The sequence below is a fragment of the Podarcis bocagei genome (assembly GCF_964188305.1).
Source record: "Podarcis bocagei genome assembly, chromosome: 17".
Lineage (NCBI taxonomy): Eukaryota > Metazoa > Chordata > Lepidosauria > Squamata > Lacertidae > Podarcis > Podarcis bocagei.
Genome location: NC_138143.1, coordinates 34,984,976 through 35,007,295, shown reverse-complemented (window position 1 = coordinate 35,007,295; position 22,320 = coordinate 34,984,976). Strand labels below are relative to the sequence as shown.

The following is a 22,320-nucleotide window of genomic DNA, read 5'->3' as shown; positions in this document are numbered from 1 at the left end:
GCTATTCTACTCTCTTTTTTTATCTCTCTCTCTCTCTCTCTCTCTCTCTCGCCCCGCCGGCAGCATGTGGATATAGCTGCTTTGCTGATTAAGTACAATACCTGTGTAAATGCCACAGATAAATGGGCATTTACACCATTGCATGAAGCAGCACAAAAAGGAAGGACGCAGCTGTGTGCCCTACTTCTAGCTCACGGAGCAGATCCAACGATGAAGAACCAAGAAGGCCAGACACCTTTGGATTTAGCTACAGTAAGTCCATTCTGAAAAAGAAACAGCAGCTATTTCTATGCTGCAGATCACTAACTAGTACAGTAGCATGCTTTTCACTTACCGTATTTTTCACTCTATAAGACGCAACAGACCATAAGACGCACCTAGTTTTTGGAAGAGGAAAACAAGAAAAAAAATATTCTGAATCCCAGAAACCAGGACAGCCAGCGGGATCGCAGCGCAGTGATCCTGCTGGCTGTCCTGGTGTCTGGCTTAGCTGCACACAGCCTCTCCCAGGGAAGTGGAGCCTTCATCCCCTGCCCGGGAGAGGCTGCGCGCGGCTAAATCTCCCCCAAGAGCCGTTCTCCCTTTAAAGAGCGCATGGAGTGTGTGTGCGGCTCTTGGGGGCTTTTCCTTCTCCCTCCTTGGGGAAAAGCCCCCAAGAGCCGCACGCTCTTTAAAGGCTGCACGGTTCCTGTGAGCTTTTCTGCGAGGTGGGGGAATCCCCCCATCTCCCACAAAAGCCTGCAAGAGCCGCGCAGATCGTGTGTGTGGCTCTTGTGGGCTTTTCCCGCCTGCATTCGCTCCATAAGACGCACACAAAATTTCCTCTTACGTTTTAGGAGGGAAAAAGTGCGTCTTATGAAGCGAAAAATACGGTAACCAGCCACATTTATATCCTGACCTTTCTGTTAAGGAGCCCAGGGTGGCATATGTAAAGTAGGCCCAATTTTATCCCCTCAAACAACCTTGCAAGGTCAGGTAGACCTCATAGTGATTTTCAAGACTAAGTAGGGACATGGGCCTACTTCTCTCCAGCCCAAATCCAGCACATGATTCATTATACTACAATTCTCTTGTTTTACATGAAGAGCAGGCAGAACTATGAATCTTATACAGATTGTGCATCTTTGTTTGTAAACCCATCATTTCGTCCAGGCAAATTCACGATGTGTTCATTCATTTGGTTACTATTGAATGATTGCTTTCCACCTTAAATTAGATTTTGACCCTGCTCCTTGAACTTTTATATTGAACTTTAAAAACCAAGTGATGGCACCTGAAATGTGAACATGCGTAAAAATAATCTCAGTTTCGAAACAGCAGAACTTAATGCTTCCAAATTTGGTTTCCAAGGCTGATGGTATTTAAGCGATGCCAGTTTAAAGAACAGCTCAAAAATTGAAATAAAAATTACCTAATCAGGGTACATCTTCAAGAAACAATTGAACACTGGTCCTAATTATTACTCTTTGTATATGTGATTTTCTTGTTTTCAGGCTGATGATATTCGAGCCTTGCTGATCGATGCGATGCCCCCAGAGGCCTTGCCAACCTGCTTTAAACCTCAGGCTACTGTTGTTAGTGCCTCTATCATTTCGCCAGCATCAACTCCGTCCTGTCTCTCTGCTGCCAGCAGCATAGACAACCTTGCAGGACCTCTGGCAGAAATAGCAGTGGGAGGGGCGTCCAATGCTGGTGATGGAGCAGCAGGAACAGAAAGAAAAGAAGGAGAAGGTAAGTTTGCCGACAGCGCGAAACACCCAGGCTACAATCCTGTGCACACGGACTAGGGAGTGAGCCCCCTGGTACCTAGTGGGACTTTTTTATATTTATTCATAAAAATATTTATATATCGCTGTATCACAAAAATGTATCAAAGCGGTTTACAACAGTAAAAACAAATATATGTAGGATTGCACTGTGACTACTGTAATCTCTCACATTATCCTAATAAGTTTGCTTCGTTATTTTGTCCAGCTGTAAAATAAATGACAGAGTCCTGGGATTTGCTTTAATCAAATGAAATTTCATTTTGAATTAATAATCTTCCTGACTTTTTGTTAGCAATTGATTCCTGGGGGCTTTTATATTTCTAATTAGTGAAAGATGTGTTCTGTTTGTTTGTTTGTTTTCTGCCTATAGTGGAAGTTTGACTTGTAGAAAGGAATACATGAAAATATAACCGAAGTTGTAAGGCTTTAGAAATAGTGATGATCATTAAGAGGGGATTAATACGTTTGTGTAGTTTAACTATTGACAGTTACATGAGTGGCCTCCTCATGCAAGTGATGCAATATCATAGGGTGATACTGATAGAAAAGCAGGCAGGAAGCATTGAACATGCAATTCCTTATAAAAGAAGCAGTTGCTTAGTTTTCTTTGAGAAGTATTCTGTAGCATTAACCTATACCTAACAGTTTAAATGTCACAAACTGTGAATCAAAGTTTCTGAACCCGCTTTTGGAATCCACTTTGTAGAAAAAAACACCTCAGCAGAAATACACCTAGTCTTCATCTGAATTCCTTAATAATTCTTCATATTTAGATTCCTCCCCCTCAATCTACTTTCAATGAAAGTTTTCTCAAAAATGGATTAGTTTTTGCATTTAAAAATTGCATTTTGCAATTGATGTTTGGTAGATTGTTCAGAATATGTTTGCATCCTTTTGTGAAAAACACACTGCTGTGTCTCTTATTACAGTTGTTGGACTTGACATGAACATCAGTCAGTTCCTGAAGAGTCTTGGTCTGGAACACCTTCGGGATATCTTTGAAACAGAACAGGTAAGATCCTGCTCGCTCCAAAGTAGTGTTCCACTATTTTTTAGTCTTATAATGCACCTAGAATAGTAGGAGATATTGTCTAAGATTGGAGGAACTTTGCATCTAGTTTTGTGTGCACAGGGGCCTTTGGACTTTAGTTTCCAATCAGCATAGGCTTTGGTAGTTTTACTTTCCCATTCATTTCAGTAGGGGTAAATCAGTAAAAAAGATAGATCCCTGTCCTAACGTAAAATACTTATTTTTGTTCTTTTCTGTGCTTCTCAGATTACCTTGGATGTACTGGCAGACATGGGACATGAGGAGCTGAAAGAAATTGGCATCAATGCCTATGGGCATCGTCATAAGTTGATAAAAGGTGTAGAGAGACTTCTAGGTGGGCAGCAAGGTGAGTCTGCTAAAGCACCCTGCATCGAAATCAATTGGAGCTTTGTCTACAAACAGTAAGCTCCATCCTTCGTATACTATAGAAATCTCTCAGGAAGGTCCTTAGGTAATGAGCGATCTAGGAACTTTATCTATTCATTTTTGTAGCCTAGTCTGTTAGAGAACCTCAGGCTTGAGCACAGCAGTTTTGCCTGATGGACTTGAAGGCAACAAGGAAAAGAGCACCAGAATAAAATATAAACCTCTTTTAAAAAATGCAAATGAAATGAGATGGTTTTATTTTCATGCCTAAGTCATGACCCGAATCTCACACAAAATCAAGCTATTCCTATTGCCACAGTGTCAGAAGCGCCACTTGTCACCAACCCTTCCCATGCGCCTTCCAAACAGCAGTTCCTCTTACGCTCCTGCCCAAGGAACCACCATGCCAACCTATTTCCAAAGCCCTTTCTCTTAACGGTGGTCAGGGAGTCAGCATGTTACATGCATTGGCTAAGGTCTTGTGCAGTTATGTATTATCAAGAGAATTGAGGGCTGTGGAATATAAATTACTTGTAGAATGGATGCAGTATTTCAATGTGCATGTTCTGTATTTCAGGCACCAATCCTTATTTGACTTTTCACTGTGTCAGCCAGGGAACTATCCTGATAGACCTTGCTCCTGACGACAAAGAGTATCAATCTGTGGAAGAAGAGGTAATTACATCTGTAAAGACATTTGGGACTGACTCATTCGTGAATGTATTAAACTTCTTAAGGGTGCTTCCACACCATATAGAGAACTGAAAGTTGGCGATCACCTGATCGTTCAGTAGAGGGACTAGTAATTTAATTTACTAATTACCTAAACCTTCTGAAATAGGTACTTTATACCTGTCTGTTGCAATGTGGGACGCAAAATAATTTCCTGAAAGACACAAGTAGTCTAACACAGAGCAACACATGGGGATGGAAGGTTGTGGTGTGAAATTTTGTTTCTCCCTTTATACACTTGAATCCATCTTTTCCTGGAGGAAAATTCCATTGGCAGACAGGAGCCTATCTGTGTTTGTAAATACAGCTTGTATTGTGCTGATAGAGTTGCAAAATATCCTAGGGTTAATTTTGTACCTCCTGTTTCCAAAACCTGTGTAGTTGTACTTTAAACATGCCGTGGCTTAGGGCTATGTTGAATGCTTCGTGTTTCTCACCCTCTAGAGATAAAATGAGCATTCCTAATTACTATGTCTTATGTTTTAAATGCTCCAAATGCTAAGGCTGCTGGATAACTTCTTGCTGTGAATACATTTGTAGCTGGAGTTATTCAGGGCCCTGCCCTCCTAGGCCAGGTAGAAAAAGCCCTGCCAGGCAGGAAGCAGGTCTTCCAGGACTCACAGCCAAGATGGTCTCTAGATATGAAAAAGAAAGAATTCCTTCAGGGAATAAAAGTTTATCTACCCGCTCTCAACAAGGTTACAGGGGAGCAAGTAGTTGTAAGCCTGATAGGTTTCTTAGTGCCCATAACTCAGTTCAAGTTCTCATTCACTAAAGGGAAACAGTATTCAACCCTTTATCTGCTGTGCTCATCTGGTTAGATGCCCTTACAGCCCCACGAGGGGTTGAACCTTGTTGGGAGCAGATAGGAGCTTATATTAATTGAAGGAGGTGCATGAAATGAGGATGGGAGCAACTCAGAAACATGCCTCCTTTCCAGATTATACTGGGCATGGAGCAGGTGAATGGGAAAGTTCCTTCTCTGTAACAAACAAGACTGCGGGCATCACTATCTCTTATTCATTCTTTTACTGAAGAAAGAAAGAAAATTGCAGAAATACCTACCTTTCTCTTTTCCATTTCTGCCTCCTTCCTCAGAAGGATAGGAAGAAGAGCAAGAATGGTTTATTCACAGCTTGCCTCTCTTGGCTGGGAAGATAAACACCGTTTCTGTATTTGTTTCGCCCTCTACACAGTCACAGAACGTAAAAGGCAATAGATGTAAACACCAGATTAAAATGCGGGCAGTATTTCTGAGATGTCCCCTTCTGGGTGTCTTACCACTTACCACTGTTTTACAGATGCAGAGTACCATCAGGGAACACAGAGATGGTGGCAATGCTGGGGGGATCTTCAACAGGTATAATGTCATCAGGGTAAGTGTCAAGGACTTTGAAAGCCTTCGTATGAAACAGCTACCAATTTTGCTGATAAAGAAATCCTTGCCTAGCAGGATAGAAGACCCTTAGGTCCTCTAAATAAAGCGATCGTAGGAATGGATGGAGTACTGTTGAGAATTTGAGCAGCAGCTTTGAACAGAAAGCCTTTACATTACTGTTTATACTGACCTTTTAGACTGGGGGCCATAATTAAGGAAGCAGGTGAAAAGGGAGCACAAGCAGGTGGTTTAGTTTAGCCATATATTCACGAGGCTGATATATTTCCAGTTCAGGATCTTCATAAGTAATCACACCCAGTGCTCCTCCTGACCTTATTTCAGTTGCGTTTTATGACCAGGCACCCTCAACCTTCGGCCCTCCAGATAATTTTGAACTACAATTCCCATCATCCCTGAGTACTGGTCCTGTTAGCTGGGGATCATGGGAGTTGTAGGCCAAAACGTTTGGAGGGCCGCAGGTTGGGGATGCCTGCTTATGACCCTTCAAGGTTGGGAGAAACCAGTTCAATGGTGCTCATTTTCCATATCAGAGTGCTTGTTGCCCCTGCCTTTATCTGCTTTAAAGGTAAGAGACCTACAGCAGCAGCCACTGCTTTTCCAGTTTAGAAAGAGTGCCACAGCAGCCTTTGAAACCTGGTGGAATAATGTTGCCATATGCCTTTTCTCCTTGGGGCCAAATGTGTTTTGGTCCAAGCCATTTCTTCTCTGAATTATACTACATTGTACTTAATCTACTAACATAATATTCTCCAGAGAGTGTTAAGTATTTCTCTTCTGGAGGAATCATGGGTGAAGCTGCAGCTTGTTATACAAGGCTACAAAAGGGGATAATTATTATAATGCCTCCCATTGTTTGTGCACATGACCCAAATTCAACAGAGGCTCCCACTGGAGGAAGGATGGGGGGGGTGCAGTTTTCACCAGTTCCTGCTGCAGCTCTGAGTACCACTTCCCCTTCCTTTTCTGAAGGACCCCCCAATTCTCTGGAGCGCCTTTTCATGGGATTGCAGGAAAAATTACCTCTCCTCTCTTTCATTCAGTGGAGTGTCATACAAAGAGAGCTAGCCCTAAGATCTCCCTTATATTTAGTAATACTGTTTTCTTTTATTTAAGGTAATCCCACATATTTTTAAAATGTCAGTTTATATGGAAATAGTTTATCTGGAGTTCTGTTTCTCTGGTTCAGTTATTGCTTATCTTTTATCCTTTTAAAGATTCAAAAGGTGGTGAATAAGAAGCTGAGGGAGAGATTCTGTCATAGACAGAAAGAAGTCTCAGAAGAAAACCATAACCACCACAATGAACGCATGTTATTTCATGGTGAGTAGCCTTGCCTCATCTAGTCATCTAGTCCAGGCTTCCTCAAACTCGGCCCTCCAGATGTTTTTGGCCTACAACTCCCATGATCCCTAGCTAGCAGGACTAGTGGTCAGGGATGATGGGAATTGTAGTCTCAAAACATCTGGCCGGCTGAGTTTGAGGAAGCCTGATCTAGTCCAACCCCCTGAAATGCAGGAATCTGAGCTACTTCATAAATGACAGGTGGTCATCCAACCTCTGCTTAAAAACCTCCAAGGAAGGAGAGTCCACCACCTCCCAAGGGAGTCTGTTCCGCTGTCAAACAGCTCTTATTGCAAAAAGTTCTTCCTGATGTTTCATCAGAATTTCCTTTCTTGTAACTTCAATCCATAAATTGTGTTTTTTGTTCCCTTTGGGTTGTATCCAGTGTTAGTCACACACACAGCAGGCCCATTGAAATTAATGGACATTGGTTTTCTGTTTCGACATCATTTCTTCACCCCCAGTTCTTCCTCTGTTAGTTAAAAGTAGGGTGCTAGGGAAAATGATGGAAGAGGCACCCTACCACTGGAGTCAAAGGAGCTTGCCAAAGATTCTGGAGAGTTTAACAAATGTTATTGCTCATTGGTGGCAGATGTTGAAAAGGATCAGAAGTCCATGTTGGTGCTGGTGGTATTCAGAGATTTCCTATACGCCCCTGGCAGTCTCTATCAGAGAAAGGGATTGGTTGAGCCTTAGTATTAGCCATGTAGTATGAATGACTATATTTCTATTGTACAAGTGTGGGGGGAGGGGGAGAAGAGCCTTCCTTCTTTCTTTGCAAACAAGCCCAAACTCTTTCCAACACTGGTGGTTTGTCCAACAACTTAATCAGTAGAAATTCAGAACTCTGGCTGTAAGTGACAGTGCTATCTAATCCCAGAGAATGGCTTACAAAGCTAGGCGGCTTTGTTTTTGTGTATATTCAGCAAAATTTGAAGTAGGAAGCTTGCCGTTTCCTCATATATATGGAAATCATAAATATGTACTTGAAAATCTCCAGTGCAGTTTCTTACCCATTTGCACATTGCTTCCGAATTTGATTTAATTAATTTGCATTTGAACATGGAGGCTGTATACCACATGCATAAGCATGTGGTAATTAATGGACATTGGTTTTACGTTCTGTTTTACGTTCTGTTCCAGGGTCCCCTTTTATTAATGCTATTATTCACAAAGGATTTGATGAAAGGCACGCATACATTGGAGGCATGTTTGGAGCTGGGATTTACTTTGCAGAAAACTCCTCTAAAAGTAACCAATACGTATATGGAATTGGGGGAGGCACAGGTTGCCCCACACATAAAGACAGATCGTGCTACATCTGCCACAGGTGGGTTTCTGGTGACCTGTATCACCCCATCAGCCAAATGTAATGTTTTTTTTCCCCTTTAAGAGTTCTTGGGATGAAAAGTGCTGGTTGAGCATCAAACTGGAAATAGAAGGAAATGCTTTAAACTTGTCAGGTCTTTCACCCGGAGAAATGTTTCTGTTGTGCACACTGACAAGTTCTGTGTGCTAAATAAAACCGCTGATAACAAAGTTTTGGCTTCACTGCCACTTTGGCCGTAGTCCAACATGCAAGTAGACACAGCTTGGGGGAGCTAGTTATTGACACAGGACTTTCATCCTTAGCCATGCCTGCTTTCCTAGGTTAGCCATCTTATTTCTCCCTTCAATCATGAATCCTGAAACAGGGGAAATCTGAATTCTTTTTCACCTCAGTAAAAATTTAGTCATGATGTGTCGTTGGCTAACCACTCTGAAGCCATGGATTATTGTTAGCTTGCTGGTTGTGGCTTTTCACGCAAAGCAATTGGGCAGCATGTGAGAGCATGTTGCCATTTCTAGATAACCCATAGTAAGCCAGAAAACCTGTACAAATGCAGCCTAAAATACAACTTTTGACTGCTCTAAGAACTTTGGGCATTCAAAGTAAATAGCTTAAGAAGTTTCAGGTAGCTGCACACTGGAGCCAGTGTGGTGTAGTGGTTAAGAGCGGTAGACTCGTAATCTGGTGAACCGGGTTCCTATCTCCGCTCCTCCACATGCAGCTGCTGGGTGACCTTGGGCTAGTCACACTTCTCTGAAGTCTTTCAGCCCCACTCACCTCACAGAGTGTTTGTTGTGGGGGAGGAAGGGAAAGGAGAATGTTAGCTGCTTTGAGACTCCTTAAGGGGAGTGAAAGGTGGGATATCAAATCCAAACTACTCCTCCTCCTCCTCCTCCTCCTCTTCTTCTTCTCATCCCAAGCATTCCTTCTTTCCTGCCAGTGACATTGCTTTGTTCATCTTGTTTTCCTCCCCCTTTCAGGCAAATGCTCTTTTGTCGTGTGACGCTGGGGAAATCCTTCTTGCAGTTTAGCACCATGAAAATGGCCCATGCCCCTCCTGGGCATCATTCAGTCATTGGCCGGCCAAGCGTCAATGGACTTGCATATGCTGAGTATGTTATCTATAGAGGAGAACAGGTAAGCAGTGTACGTGGTGCTTCTGTACAGCTGGGTGATTGATGTGCTAATTGACTGTACCAGTCAACTGATGCGCACTGCCTATGTGTCACTAAAGTCCATCTGGACTGCCTCATGCTTTGCGTAGCAAGCTCATCCACTGAGTGTACTCTCAGAGTGACAATGCTGTTTCCTGCAGCACATTTATAGTTTGCTGTCTTGGTTGGCCAGGATATATATATATATATATGGATGTTTAAAGACACATGTGCCTTTCACGCTTCACAAAGCAGACGTGATTGCTACATGTTTCCTGCCACAAATGCATAAAGCATGGGTAGGCAGACTAAGGCCCGGGGGGCCAGATCCGGCCCAATCGCCTTCTCAGTCTGGCCCGCGGACTGTTCGGGAATCAGCCTGTTTTTACATGAGTAGAATGTGTCCTTTTATTTAAAATGCATCTCTGCGGTATTTGTGGGGCATAGGAATTTGTTCAGTTCCCACCCCCCAAAAAATATAGTCAACCCTGCCTGGTAACCCTAAAGGCTCCTAAAAGATCCAAATTGTTTTATAATACATGCAACAAGAGAGATCTCTTTGCCACTGGAACATTTGAGCATTTACCTATGGTAAAACAAAAACATTTCATTGGGTTTCATTCCATCTGTTTCACTGATTCATATTCAGTGGCATTTTTTTAAGCCCCCCCCCCCAAAAAAAACCCCTCTCTCTGTTAGTCCTTGGGCCAGACACTCCCCCTCTGTCTTATGATGCAATGTTGAAATTGGGTAACTTCCCTGTATTACCATCCTGAGCTTCTCAGAGGAAGGCGGGGATATGAATGTGATAAATAAGTCCCAGCGTGCTGCTTGCAGGAGGCAAAATAGTGTCGCTCGCCTACCAGCTCTGAACATTGGACAGAAAAAAGACTCCAAGCGACTTCTTGGACCAGCAGCTGCCATTGTGGTGGATGCTTTAGAAAGCCTAACGTCTAAAACATAGCTTTCAACCTCCCACGCCCTTTTGACATTCAGTTCTTAATGCTCTGCCCTTTCTCTTTAGTAGCACTTGTTCAGATGGTAGTTTCTTTCTGAAGGAAAGGAAGAGCTTAGGAACTGGCCATGGGTGAGAGGGCTCCTGCGGCCTTTTGCAGGAGGGGGAAATGAGCATCAGATAACTATGGTGGGCAGCATGGAGGGAACATCTTCCAGATAGAGGATGCCATGTCTGGAGGGGTGATGGATGCCTTATGAACGTGGACATAGTGTTGCAGTACACTGGAAAAGGGTTGTATTCTGTTGGAAGCCACCTAGAGTGGCTGAGGCAACGCAGCCAGATGTGCAGGTTACAAGTAATACATCACCATCATCATAGGGAGGGGTGGAATAAGTGGGCTGAAATGTGATTTCTTTCTGAACCTCTGAAATGCATAATTTATTTGTATTTGTATTTATCTTCTTGTTCTTAGGCTTACCCCGAGTATCTGATTACATACCAAATTGTAAAGCCAGATACTCCCTCACAGACTGCAACGGCCGCAGAGCAGAAGACCTAGTAAATGCTGTTTTGGTGAAACAAATCAGATGACTTTAATAACTTACGGACTGGATGGATGACATTAGTTTCAAAACATCAACGTTTTATGAAATGCTTGTCACCCTGGAACTAAGCTGTATGTGTTTTATAAAGCATTGCTCTATAAACAGATGTGAGTAACGGATACGTACTCAATTGCTACTATTCCTTTTGAGGAAATGTTTACAAAGGTTTGCCTTTTAACAACATATCTCAGGCTCACTTTCCCTGCAGTTGCCATGTGTGTGACGACATCATTGCTTCAATCTGGGTGTTTGGGAACATTATTTAACAAGCAGGGCTAGGTCAAGACCATATTTTTAAAAATAAATTCTGACGCCACTGCTCTGGTTGTGTGATGTGTGCGTAGCTTGTATTGAACCCATGCCGCCTTTTCAGAGTTGGTTGTCTTTTCGAAAAGTCCTTAGTTGGCTATTTATTTTACTCCCCCCACCCCCCTGCCCACTGTGTTACGAAAATGAGCCAGGCCCTTCTTGAGGATATTTTTTGCACAAAGTCAAATTGACTAAAATCAATGAACAATGCAATAGGAATTTCTTGTCCAAGAAGGTGTTAGAGATCTAGTTCTTTGGTTTGGGATTCTTTTTGCACTTTTTATGAACTCTTCTTTTTTTATGTTACTAGAAGCGTAGTTTCAGGGTAGAAACCTGTCCTTTTGACCTTCTTGAGTTCCTCTTTCGATAAGAGGAGTTCATACTAGTATTCATGTAGCAACCTCATTTTAAAAACGCCCCTGTCCTTGAAATGTATGAGTTACTTTGCTAGGATGAACACAAACGGATAAATCTGCCAGAGGAACCTGTGTTTAATGGCATGTTTCAGTCATCGCTTTCTCTCTGGAAAGAGATCAAGCAATGGGCCTTGATACTACTCCTTCTGCCCATCCCAGCCCTCTCCATCCCAGCGTTTAACAACACAGGGAGAAATGAGCAAGTGAACAAAAGCCCCAGTGGTTGTTTGAACTGGACATCTCATGTAGCTCTCTCCATGAAAATAAGCCAGTAAGGGGGGGGGGGAGGGGTGAGCCAGGAGCCCGCCATTGGTACAATCCAAGAGAAAAAAATCTTTCCCACACAGGGGCTGTGAGAAAGTGAAAATTGTCCTTAAGCTTACAGCCAGAATAAATTCTAAACTGTTACATTGCCGACGGTCTCAGTCATGTGCTGTATCAGCAACTGTCTTCTGACATGCAAATTGTGCGGTTTTGTTTTTTTTAAAAAAGCACCAATTGATCAAGTAGCGTATTTGCATTTATCTAATCCCAGAAGCCTGACAGTTATTTTCCCTCCATTAAATTTGTCCCCATAAATCTTGTTTGTATGTGAAGAAGCCTCTTTGTGACCCACTTGTCTATTTTCAGAGGTCTAGCCACAAAAAAAATAATTTTTCCAAGAGAAGCAACTTTTTTTAAAAAAAACAACAATGCAAAATAGCTTTAGGGGAGAAAAGAAGAAGTTGAAAATTAAGTAGCAATAGAGGTTTATAAATAGGATATGTAACAGAGAGATTGCAGTGTTTGTTGTAGAAATATAACCTTGTAAAATCTTTAGTCTGAGGAGGTCAACAGCCAAAGAAGGTTGAATTGCTCAAATTACAGTTCTTCCATTAAAGGTTTTATTATGATTATTTCTTTAGAGTAACAACAGCAGACTGTGGCAATTATTTTACAACATATACTGGCATCTGCTTGGAAATGGTGGCAAAAAATCTTACCTGCTGACACAGCAAGTACAAGAACAAAACCCAAAAAACCTTTTGGAAAAAATGTCTTTGCCAATAATAATCATGTAGACTTTGACATTGGTCAAGATCAGTACTTGATTCAAGCTGACGAAATGACTTCTAATATTAAGAGAGACCAGATGAAACAAGCTTTGACAACTGTGAACCTTTCCCTTTGCTTCTGTTGTCCATGGCCACTTAAGTCTGTTGGGTTTGCTGGCTTACAGTATAGGACTTTGAAGGCCAAAGCTGACCAAAATAGTTTTTCTTTTCATTAAGAAGGCGTGTTGGGGCTTCACCGTTAGAATTCTGATTACTATTCATGTTGGGATTTATGTTTTTAAGCATAGCTGGGGGGATATGGCAACTGCATTGCAAGCTAAAAGACTTTTCCGCCAGCTTCACGTAGTTGTTAGTCGTAACCCAGCCGTACTTCATAGTTAAGTTAAATGGTTAACTTGGATGTGGAAGTTCAGTGTTCCTTTCTCTCGGGAGAGAGAAGTCCCAGTTCTGTGGTTGTCTTTCTCCTCCAGTGTGCGAGTTCACCTAATGGATGTTTTAGATTTCATCTTGAGTCCTAACAGCCAGATTCGCAAACTATGGCCCCGATCTTTTAAACTGCCCGTGTTTTGTAACTGATGTTTTGTGCAGAGTAAAAGGTGCTGTACGAGGAATTCCATTTGCAGTGGCTTTTGTCTTGTAGTTACGTGATTCTGTTAACCCTTTCTTGGTCGGACCTTGAAAAATACGCATTGCATGTTTGCTCCAAGTCTTCAGAGATCTCAAAGCCTAACATGGATAGTCTTAGAAAAATGAAATGCACACCTGGTGTTTACTGTCCTTCGGAATAAAATGATAGCCACCTTTCTCTCATACAGGAGCTGGTATTGCCCCAAAGAACTCACAGACTGGATTCCTAAACCCTCTTATTTCAGAATAAATTCCATAGTAATTATTTCAGTACAACTTCTTACTTGCTCTGGGGAGAAGGCCTGGTAAGAGCTTTGGGCATAAGACTGTGAAGTCGAAGTAACAAGAATTGTGTTATATTTAAATAAATGCAGTATCTCCTTGGCCATTGGGTAAAAAAACCCAAAAAACACTCCTTACAGGATGGATCAAGAAGATGCTATAAACATTGCACAATTTATTAGCTTCATCCTGCCCTGGGAACGAGGGCTACTAGTTCACCAGAGTGAGGGCTGACTCACTGGGTTGAGAGACCTCAGAATTTAGTTAACAGACCTCAGCCACAACATTATAGAAACACAACATTATATAATGCCATTGCATTATCTGCAGATCCCTGACAGATGTACTTGTATGATGCATGTCTTGGCGAACGAGACATTTATCACATTGCATTCTACATTTTTTAGTACATAGCTGCAGATGTAAATGTGTGACAAAGCCCATGGTGATTATTTTTGGATGCCCCAAGTCACACCATTTCTGTGACTGGTATGTTGCTGCTACAGCAGCAAGGTTAATTTGTTTGCCGAAAATGGGGTTTGCAAGAAACAACGTTATTTGCAGAGTTTGCCTTTTTTTAATGTCACATTGAATACTTAGTAGAAAAGAGATGTATAAATCTGCACCATAAAAAAAATGTTTTCAATGAACTCTCTAAGAATAGCTCTTTCCCTTTTCCAGGGAACCCTGACAAATTGTAGCAGGTTTTTGTTTTTTTTTGAAGAGGGTGGGATAATAAAAGATGGCAAGTCCCTCTTTTCTGGCTAAATTATCTGGGCCTCGTGATCTTGGGGCAAAACATGAATATTCCACGAGCTATGATTTGAACTCCTGAAGTGGTGAGGATGTGTATGGATTTTTTGTTTGCTTTAAACCAGGCATAGGAGACTCTGATTTTGATAGAAGCAACTGTGCTGCCGGGAACTGTACTGTGCTGTTTCCAACTCTAAATTGTGCCTCTCCCCAGCTGCTGTAAGTCCAGCAGCAGGAATAAAGCAACATGTGCCTCTGTTGTAGGGGTTGTGTTTTTTATTGCGGGTCCACAGGACAGTTTAGAGCAATGGAATGACCCAAAAAGAAGGATGGGGAAAAATCCTCCTTTAAAGCAAAGAAGAAGAAGAGTAGATCAGTTACTGGATCTTCTTTATACAGGCGACTCCCCACTTACACAGGGGTTACATTCCGGGGCCCAATACGCATAAGTGAAATTACGTGAAGTGGGGAGCGCCCTCTAAACACCCTTTAAATGCCCTCTCTGCTGCTGTCTCTTCAATCCATGCCAAAAATACTGTATCCAAAAATATCCACAAACTAGAATTGAAGCTCTGGCGCTGGCAAGAGGCTTGAGGATGCAAGGGAAAGCTCCTGCGTCTGCTGTGCTGACCTGCGCGGCTGAGCAGCGTAAACAAAGCCCCGCTGGGTCTCCAGTCTCTTCAGGGCTTCCTCTGCTTTCACTGATGTCCTCTTCAGGCTCCGGGGAGAGTCTCCTTGTGAGCCATGAGGTCTCTCCTACTCCCTCCCATCATTCCCAGGTTTGAATTGAATTATTTAATTAATTGACTTATTTAAAGAGCCTGGGCAGCTCAGTTGGTTCGATTGTGGTGCTGATAACACCAAGGTTGCAGGTCCAGTCACCCTTTTGGGACAGCTGAATATTCTTGCATTCCAGGGGGTTGGAATAGATGATCCTCAGGGTCCCTTCCATCTCTAGAATTCTACGATTGTATTTAATTATTACCCAGCGCTGCACGTATACATGGCCACTTGCAAGTAGGACATGCATTAAGTAGCGGGATGCCTGTATATGTTCCAGATCTTAAGAGATTGGCAGGAGGATCTGCTAGCAGGGCTACCATTAGGCGGAGGAGATTTTGGCGTACCACTTAAAGGATAGCGAATCACCAGCTAGTCAATATTTTTACCACCGTGGATGGGGAGGGTGTTGAATTTCCGGCCTTGCACATCAAAGCGTCTGCCAGGATACTGAATTACAGCCCGTCACGGGGGGAACTTTGGATGCTGTTTTCAGTGCTATTAATCTGCTTAATTTAGTAGTATACTTGGCAGCATTTTAATAACATATTAAATAACGACTGGAAAAATTAAAATGCCATGTTTGTGTGGCTGATGGATAAAATGGAGCTGGTTTGTTCCCTTAGTTCACATTTACAGTAGCCTTCTCAGCATCGGCAGAGGCTGCAGTCAGGTTCTGTCACATGGAAGCCTTAGTATTTGAATGTGAGAGCTGTATCCATGGCCGCTGAAGTTCGCATTGCAAACAAAATTGCTGCGAGAGAAGCCTAGCCTTCCCTGCTCCCCAGGCGATGGTGTGTGGGCTGCTGTGAATGTGAATAGAGCCCGTGAAATTGGTGGCTGAAGACTGGTGCATTTTATGCTGCGTTTGCTTGCAGCAATCCTGGTCTCAAATGTTAAAATGTCCATATGAATATGAGCTCTAATGTTTCCACCCATTGTACATCTGATTATTGTGCATACTAATATCAATACCACTTCTGGTGCTTTCTGACACTCCCAAGTATAAATCTCCCATTCCTAGCTGGTTTCATGCATGCAAGTGGAACTAGATTTGTAGTTATTGCTGCAACAGCCAATGTCAGTGACAGAAGCCTTCAACTGTTCTCAAAGGAAGTCTCCTAAAGTTGGGTTCCTCACATATGTAGAAATGGCTCCCCAGGATTGTACCCAGTAGGAGCAAAGCTATATGTATTTTGTGATTCTTTAGTAGCACTGAAAAAAGTTGCAGGATAGTATTGGGTGTAGGACTCCTGCTAACCTCACCTGCACCAAAACACAGTTTTCTGGTGCTTTATACTGTGTGGGCAATTAGTCTGATGAAGATAGAGGGCTGGTTGAATAAAATTTCCATAAATTGAGGCTAGGACTTCAGTATCCTTCATAGCTCCTTGCTATTCCCTAATACAAAGGTAGAACAAATAGTGGAAAATTGTAGAATTACATGAAATAGTTAACACATGGGAAATAAGATCATGCATATTTGCATAGTACATACTGTATATACTCGAGTATAAGCCTACCCGAATATAAGCCAAGGCACCTAATTTTACCACAAAAAACTGGGAAAATTTATTGACTCGAGTATAAGCTGGTTCACCACGCCACAAACCTAGTGGTGGCGGCAGCGTCGGAGGAAGACAAGCAGCCTGAAAGGACCCTCACTCGAGTATAAGCCGTGGGGGGCTTTTTCAGCATAAAAAATGTGCTGAAAACGTCAGCTTATACTCGAGTATATACGGTAATTTAGACAAGTTGCAGAAACTGGATGCAGAATTTTAATTTTTTTTAAGAATGGAATCTCGCCCAGGTTACCACCATGTCTGCTTAGAGGTTTTGTGAAGCACAGAGTTGGGTTTTCTTCATATGAATAAAAAGAACGTTTTTATTGGAGGAAAATATGGCTGTGATCACAGAGGACGGTAATATTTTCACCTTCACTACCTATCATGGTCCTTGTGGTTTGTTGCTGTGAAGGTGGAGAAAGAAGACTAATTATGCATCGAAGTTGAAATGTGTCTATGGCGGTGAATAGTCATTTGTGTTTGTAACTTCCTGATCGACCAGAAGGTAGATTTGTGTGTGTGCTGGTTCAGTTCAAAGTATTACTGGTAAAAGGGTTTAAAAGCTTGTCTGTTACAATGCAATCTCAAATTTCTTTTCCTTTTTTTGCAATTGGCAACTTTGCAGTAGCCATCAACCTGTGTATACAACCCTCCTAACAATTTTAACACCTAGTTATTTCCATAGGCACTACCAACTACTAGCTTTGCATTAAAAACAAACAAACAAAAAAACCCCTTGTATAACTTGCTTGCATAGCTAGCCTTGTGTTCTTGATACCTGTTGGCCATAGAAGAACCTATGAAATCCCAAAATGGCCTTTCATTGTTTGTGACCTGGAACTGGGATGTTTATTCCCTCCCCCCTCTTGCTAAAAGAGGATATTAGAGTCTCTTAACTTAACCAATGTGATGGAATTTTGCATAAAGCCAATGTAACAACTTAGATCTTACTGTGCTTTAACTTAATGTCTGACCTATAAGTACTTGTGACAGATTAAGATTCAATAAACACACTTTTTAAAAACGTTTTTGGCAGTTTTTATCATGTGTTAGGAGGCACCAAAGGTTGTACCACTTTCTTCAATTGCTTACTCCAAAGGCTGGTTGTTGACAGAGCTGTGTGTATCTCACTGTTCTTTCCACATTGCCGCAATGTGTGGCATGGGATGCACAAGCTCACTTCATTTCTTTTAAACTTTCTGGTTCTTACAGCTTATTCTACAGCGTGAGCAACGCTTCCTGAAATCTCAGAAGACAGGAAGAGATAAATCTGTAAGAAGCTAGTGGGAGGGTTTGTCTTGTGTGGCTCCTTACCTCTCCCTAGGACTAGCCAAACAAAAACAACAACAAAAAAACAGAATAAAGTAGTAAAATATTTTAGGGGGAATTGCTGATATAATAATGCAGTCATCCAACTTCAAGGATCTTTAATCTGCAATAGTGACTGTGAGGGAATTATGACAGGTGCAGCTATTTTTAGCGAAAATTACATATGCAGTAAAGCAGTTATCTAAAAGGTACAGGAGTTCTAAAGCTGATAGGGTTGATCCACCCCGTTGTAGAGTTTAGTCAGTGCCTGGTTTTCCTGACACTCAAATGGCATTCTGCAGCATAGCTCAGCTTTTTACTATCTGGGTAAATGGTCTTTCTATTTATACATTAAGTGCAGAAGAAATAATGTAAGGGCCTTTTGTTTTATGGTGCAAATTTTTACACCTCACCACTTTAGCCTCATTCCATCCCCCTTAAACTGTGTTCCGGTGTCGGCTAGCGTTCATTGATAAAATGAGGAATAGCAAATTCCTTTCAAATAAACTAGCTTGTTGCCATTTTTCCTCTTCAAGACCATACCCAAGTAGGACCAAAGAGCCTCTTATTACTTTGTATGAAAGGAGACCATTACTGGAAATTTATTTCGAATGATCATTGTCAGACAATAAATTATAACCTAAAACACACACACACATGCATTTGAGACAGGCTATACATAAAAATATAGAGGTGGGAGTTTGGGCTATTGCACTGGTGGGAGGTGTATCAAAAGCTCATTCATAAAGGTGAGTGGACTAAGCCACCTGCTTTCAAGGAGGTATCTTTGCTTCCTATCCTTTGGCCATGGAGAGAACAACAAGCTGGGCAGTGCCTGTGCAAGTAACTTAACTAGGAGGCGTGGGTGTAAGTCTGATTTAAAGCGTTGGGACTGAAAATTGAAGACTTCAGTGTAATCATTCCATACTTAGATGAGCTGAGAAGAGAGGGCACAGACCAATTTGCTTTCTCGCTTAAGGCTTGCTTGCAGGGGTACACACGGGGTTGGGGGCTGTAAATTGGCTTTTGCACTTGGGGTGAAGCATTCGTAGCAGCAGAATGTACGGATGTGAGGAACCAAGGGAATCCCAGCAGGTTTTATTTGAGCCATCACACAATCTGCAGGGGAGCATTTCCACCCCTTTCTAACATTGCCTAAATCCCATTGGGGGGGAAAAAAGCCTTTCCCCTCACCCCACCCCACTTTAAGCAACAGATTGGAGTTGTACATGGTGTATTTTGAAGAGAATGGACACCTAGCAAGGAGCAGAAAACATGCACCACAGTAGCTTCTTCCTATGCGTCCATTTCCTCCTGTGACACCACAAGAGTCTGCCATCACCTCCTCCTCTGCCTGGACTTTTGTCTTATGAACAAGAAGAACAGAGTCACACAATTCCAGAGTCCTGTGCACTGGGACTGAAGTTAACTTTGTCCTCTCCTCTTTGGTCTGCTATAGGATATAGAAAGTGAGCTTTCTGCTAGGCTTGTGCAAAAGGGAAGCAGCAGCAGATTCTTTCAGAGCGCCCCCAGGGAGGGAGTTCCTTGTTTGACAGCCTCCACACTCTAGTGGTCAAGGGCAGCAGCTGGCTACCACATCTGAAACAACAAAACAGCTACGGATCCGGCCTACTTCCGGTTGCCTCCTCTCTGGAATACAGAGGAGGCTGCTTTTTAGGTGATGCGGTAGAAGAACAAACGCCCCACAGTGTACTAGATTTCTGCACGAAAGTCCCATTGAAATAAAAAATTGGTGGAATTGAAGTATAAAATTTTCTTCGAGCTGCGGCACAAGGAAAATAAGTGGTTCGGGAAATGAAAATGGGAATAGGATATTTAAAGGGGGGAGGGGGAAAAGGGAGAAGTAGGCCGATGTTTATCAACTCTCAGAAATAAATGACTTAATTGCAAGTATTACTGAAAGCCTTTGTGCAGCTGAAATTGATCAGGAGCAGGTTCCGGACTGAAGAAAAGGAGCACTCCTGGACACAATGCTGGAGCCATGAGTGAGTGACGGGTGAAACTGAGTCCCCATGTTTAGGGAGTGGATATATTGAGGGCAAAGAAGGGCTGGTCTGAATCCTTATGACCCACTTCAGAGAATCACAGTGAGCACAGCTAACCCCTGATCAAGCCGTGCTTCCTGCCTTTTACACCCTACAGTATACAAGTTTGGTGAAGTTCAGCCTTAGGGTAATAGACATATCTGACATGTTTCTTTGTTCGATTAGTAGCTTAGTGCACCTCCACCATGCCTGTTGATATGAACACTATGAAGTGGCAGAGTTATTGGTGAGACACAGGGCATCTGTCAGCGTTGCAGATCCTTTGTCCTATGCCCTTTTAAAATGTGGGTTTTTGGGAGGACGTTGTTGGATTGTTTTGATGATGGATTTTGTGGCTTTATATTTTGATTCTATTCTGTAAACCACCTGAGACCTGCAGGTATAGGGCGGTATATAAAATCAATAAATAAATCATCATCATCTGTGGATGTTCCCACCACTACATGAAGCAGCAGCAATGGAAAAATATGTAATATGCAAGCTCCTTTTAAAAGTATGCAACATTTTTTTTTTAGAATTTTGAAGACACAAGAGCTGAGTAACAGCAGGGCTTTATAGTGTTTTTTTTTAAAAAAGGGGGATCAGCTTCAGCATCCAGCCTGGCAATGACTTCTAGAGAACTTGCTTACCAGCTGTGACATTTTGTTCGTTCCAATAAAATTTCAAAATCCAACTGGATTTTGAAATTTTCGACTACTGAATTTTCTTCTACCAAATAGCCTTGAACCCGGTAGAGCATGAGACTCTTAATTTGAGGGTTGTGGATTCGAGCCCCACATTGAGCCAGGTTCCTGCACTGCCGGGGATTGAAGGATTCTATGCCCTAGGAGTTTTCACTACAGGATATTCCTTCACAGCACAGCTTCTACCAACACTACCATGTGGTCAGATATAGAAGAAAGTTCCTTGCTATTTTATCCAATTGAACCAACACACCCACACTGTCCTTCTGCCCCACATAATAAAATAGTGCCTCAATATTTGAAGTTCCAACATGCAAACCTCAGAGACAAATCTGGGGCTCTCCAGACGCTGGATTCCCATCGGCCCCAGCCAGCATGCCTAATGGTCAGGGGTGATGGGAGCCACAAAGTCCCCCCCTTTACCCTACCTGATGCATGCCAGTGGATGCACCGTGTTTGTGAATAAAGCTTTGTCCATGTTTCGGGGGGGTGGGGGAAGCATTCACCGTTAGGCTAGACACCCCAATGAAAGAAAGGTTAGGAGAAAAACCATCCTAAGAGTATGGAGGCTAAAGCCATCAAACTTAAAAAACATCTTACTTGAGAAAGGCTCTGATTTGTGAAATTTTCTTCCATATGTCAGTAGTAGAAAGGATCAGGCTTAAAGCTGCTGGAGATCTTGGCGCAACTCTCCCCACTATGGACAGAAGGTAACTAAACGGTACAGCGCAATACTCGGTCCGTCTGTACCAAGTGTGGAAACGTTGGTCTTTGGACATTGCTGAACCACAATTTCCAACATCCCTTCCCAATGCAGCAACATCTGTACCGAGGTTCTCTGTGAGTCTGCTCTTCCCTGCTCCTCTTGGAAAGGGGTGGTTCCATATTTGTCTGCACTCCACAGAAGGTAAACATCAAGAAATCCGAGAGCCAAAGAATCAACGTGAAGTTGCCTTTTTATTGTCTGCCTACCCCTCCAAGAGGTGGTCTTCCTCTCCATCTCTACTGGAGGACTACTCTGATGCACACAGGTATTGCTTAATTTTGCTGCTGCTTACGTGTAGCAGATTACAATATAGCTGATTAGAATGTTTCGCTTCTAGACCAACTGCTTTTTTGAAAAACTGCATTTTTTTCAGGGCACAGATTTCAGGTTGGGGGAGACCCTAGATGCTGGTGAAACCAATATTGGATCGGGCCGTGCAGTACCCAGGGAGAAGAGGCTACATAAGCTAGCTGAGCCTTCACCAAGTTGGCACTCTCCAGGTGTTGCTGAACTACAACTCCCATCATCCCCGACTATTGGCCACATGGCTGGGGATGATGGGGAGTGAAGTCCAACATCTGGAGGGACCAGGTTTGCCACAGCTGGTAGCTTATTGCTCTCTAGAACCACAGAGAGCGGTCCATATAAACAGGACGCCCAAACCAGGGGTTAAGTCATTTTCCTTCCAATGCATGCAGGAAGGGCATTGCTTAGGCAAGTAACTGAAAGTGCCAACCATGAGGAAATTCCACACTGAATATGGTGGATTCCAGCTCCACACCAACATTTCCTAAACAAGTGTGTTTGTTACTCTTGGCCAAAACAGAAGCCATTTTCGATCCGATTATTTTTACACAGAGCTGCTTCGGTGGAATCCAAGAACGGCTTTGTGAGGTAATAGCCACCCCTTTCTCCTACTTCAAAACCACCCTGGGCCTCTTAATAAATAATAATAAGAAGAAATAATAGCAGCAGCAACCAAAAACCAGGCACTTTGAGAAGCTG

The 22,320-nt window shown here is 42.6% G+C and overlaps 1 protein-coding gene and 1 long non-coding RNA gene across 2 annotated transcripts in view; one reads left to right on the top strand and one right to left on the bottom strand.

The window, feature by feature from the left end:
- The window catches only part of TNKS (tankyrase), an 84,097-nt gene extending 66,581 nt beyond the window's left edge, over positions 1–17,516 (top strand). The window contains exons 18-27 of the mRNA XM_081176179.1: positions 64–252; positions 1,494–1,731; positions 2,699–2,781; positions 3,046–3,166; positions 3,764–3,861; positions 5,220–5,294; positions 6,532–6,637; positions 7,802–7,988; positions 8,969–9,125; positions 10,573–17,516. Coding sequence (XP_081032305.1) covers positions 64–252; positions 1,494–1,731; positions 2,699–2,781; positions 3,046–3,166; positions 3,764–3,861; positions 5,220–5,294; positions 6,532–6,637; positions 7,802–7,988; positions 8,969–9,125; positions 10,573–10,659 — 1,341 coding nt within the window. The 3' untranslated portion in view covers positions 10,660–17,516. The remainder of the gene's footprint in view (positions 1–63; positions 253–1,493; positions 1,732–2,698; positions 2,782–3,045; positions 3,167–3,763; positions 3,862–5,219; positions 5,295–6,531; positions 6,638–7,801; positions 7,989–8,968; positions 9,126–10,572) is intronic.
- An 874-nt stretch (positions 17,517–18,390) lies between these two features.
- Positions 18,391–22,320, bottom strand: part of LOC308577068 — a 107,525-nt gene continuing 103,595 nt past the window's right edge. Inside the window, exon 2 of the long non-coding RNA XR_014003407.1 lies at positions 18,391–22,037. This is a non-coding gene — a long non-coding RNA (uncharacterized lncRNA). The remainder of the gene's footprint in view (positions 22,038–22,320) is intronic.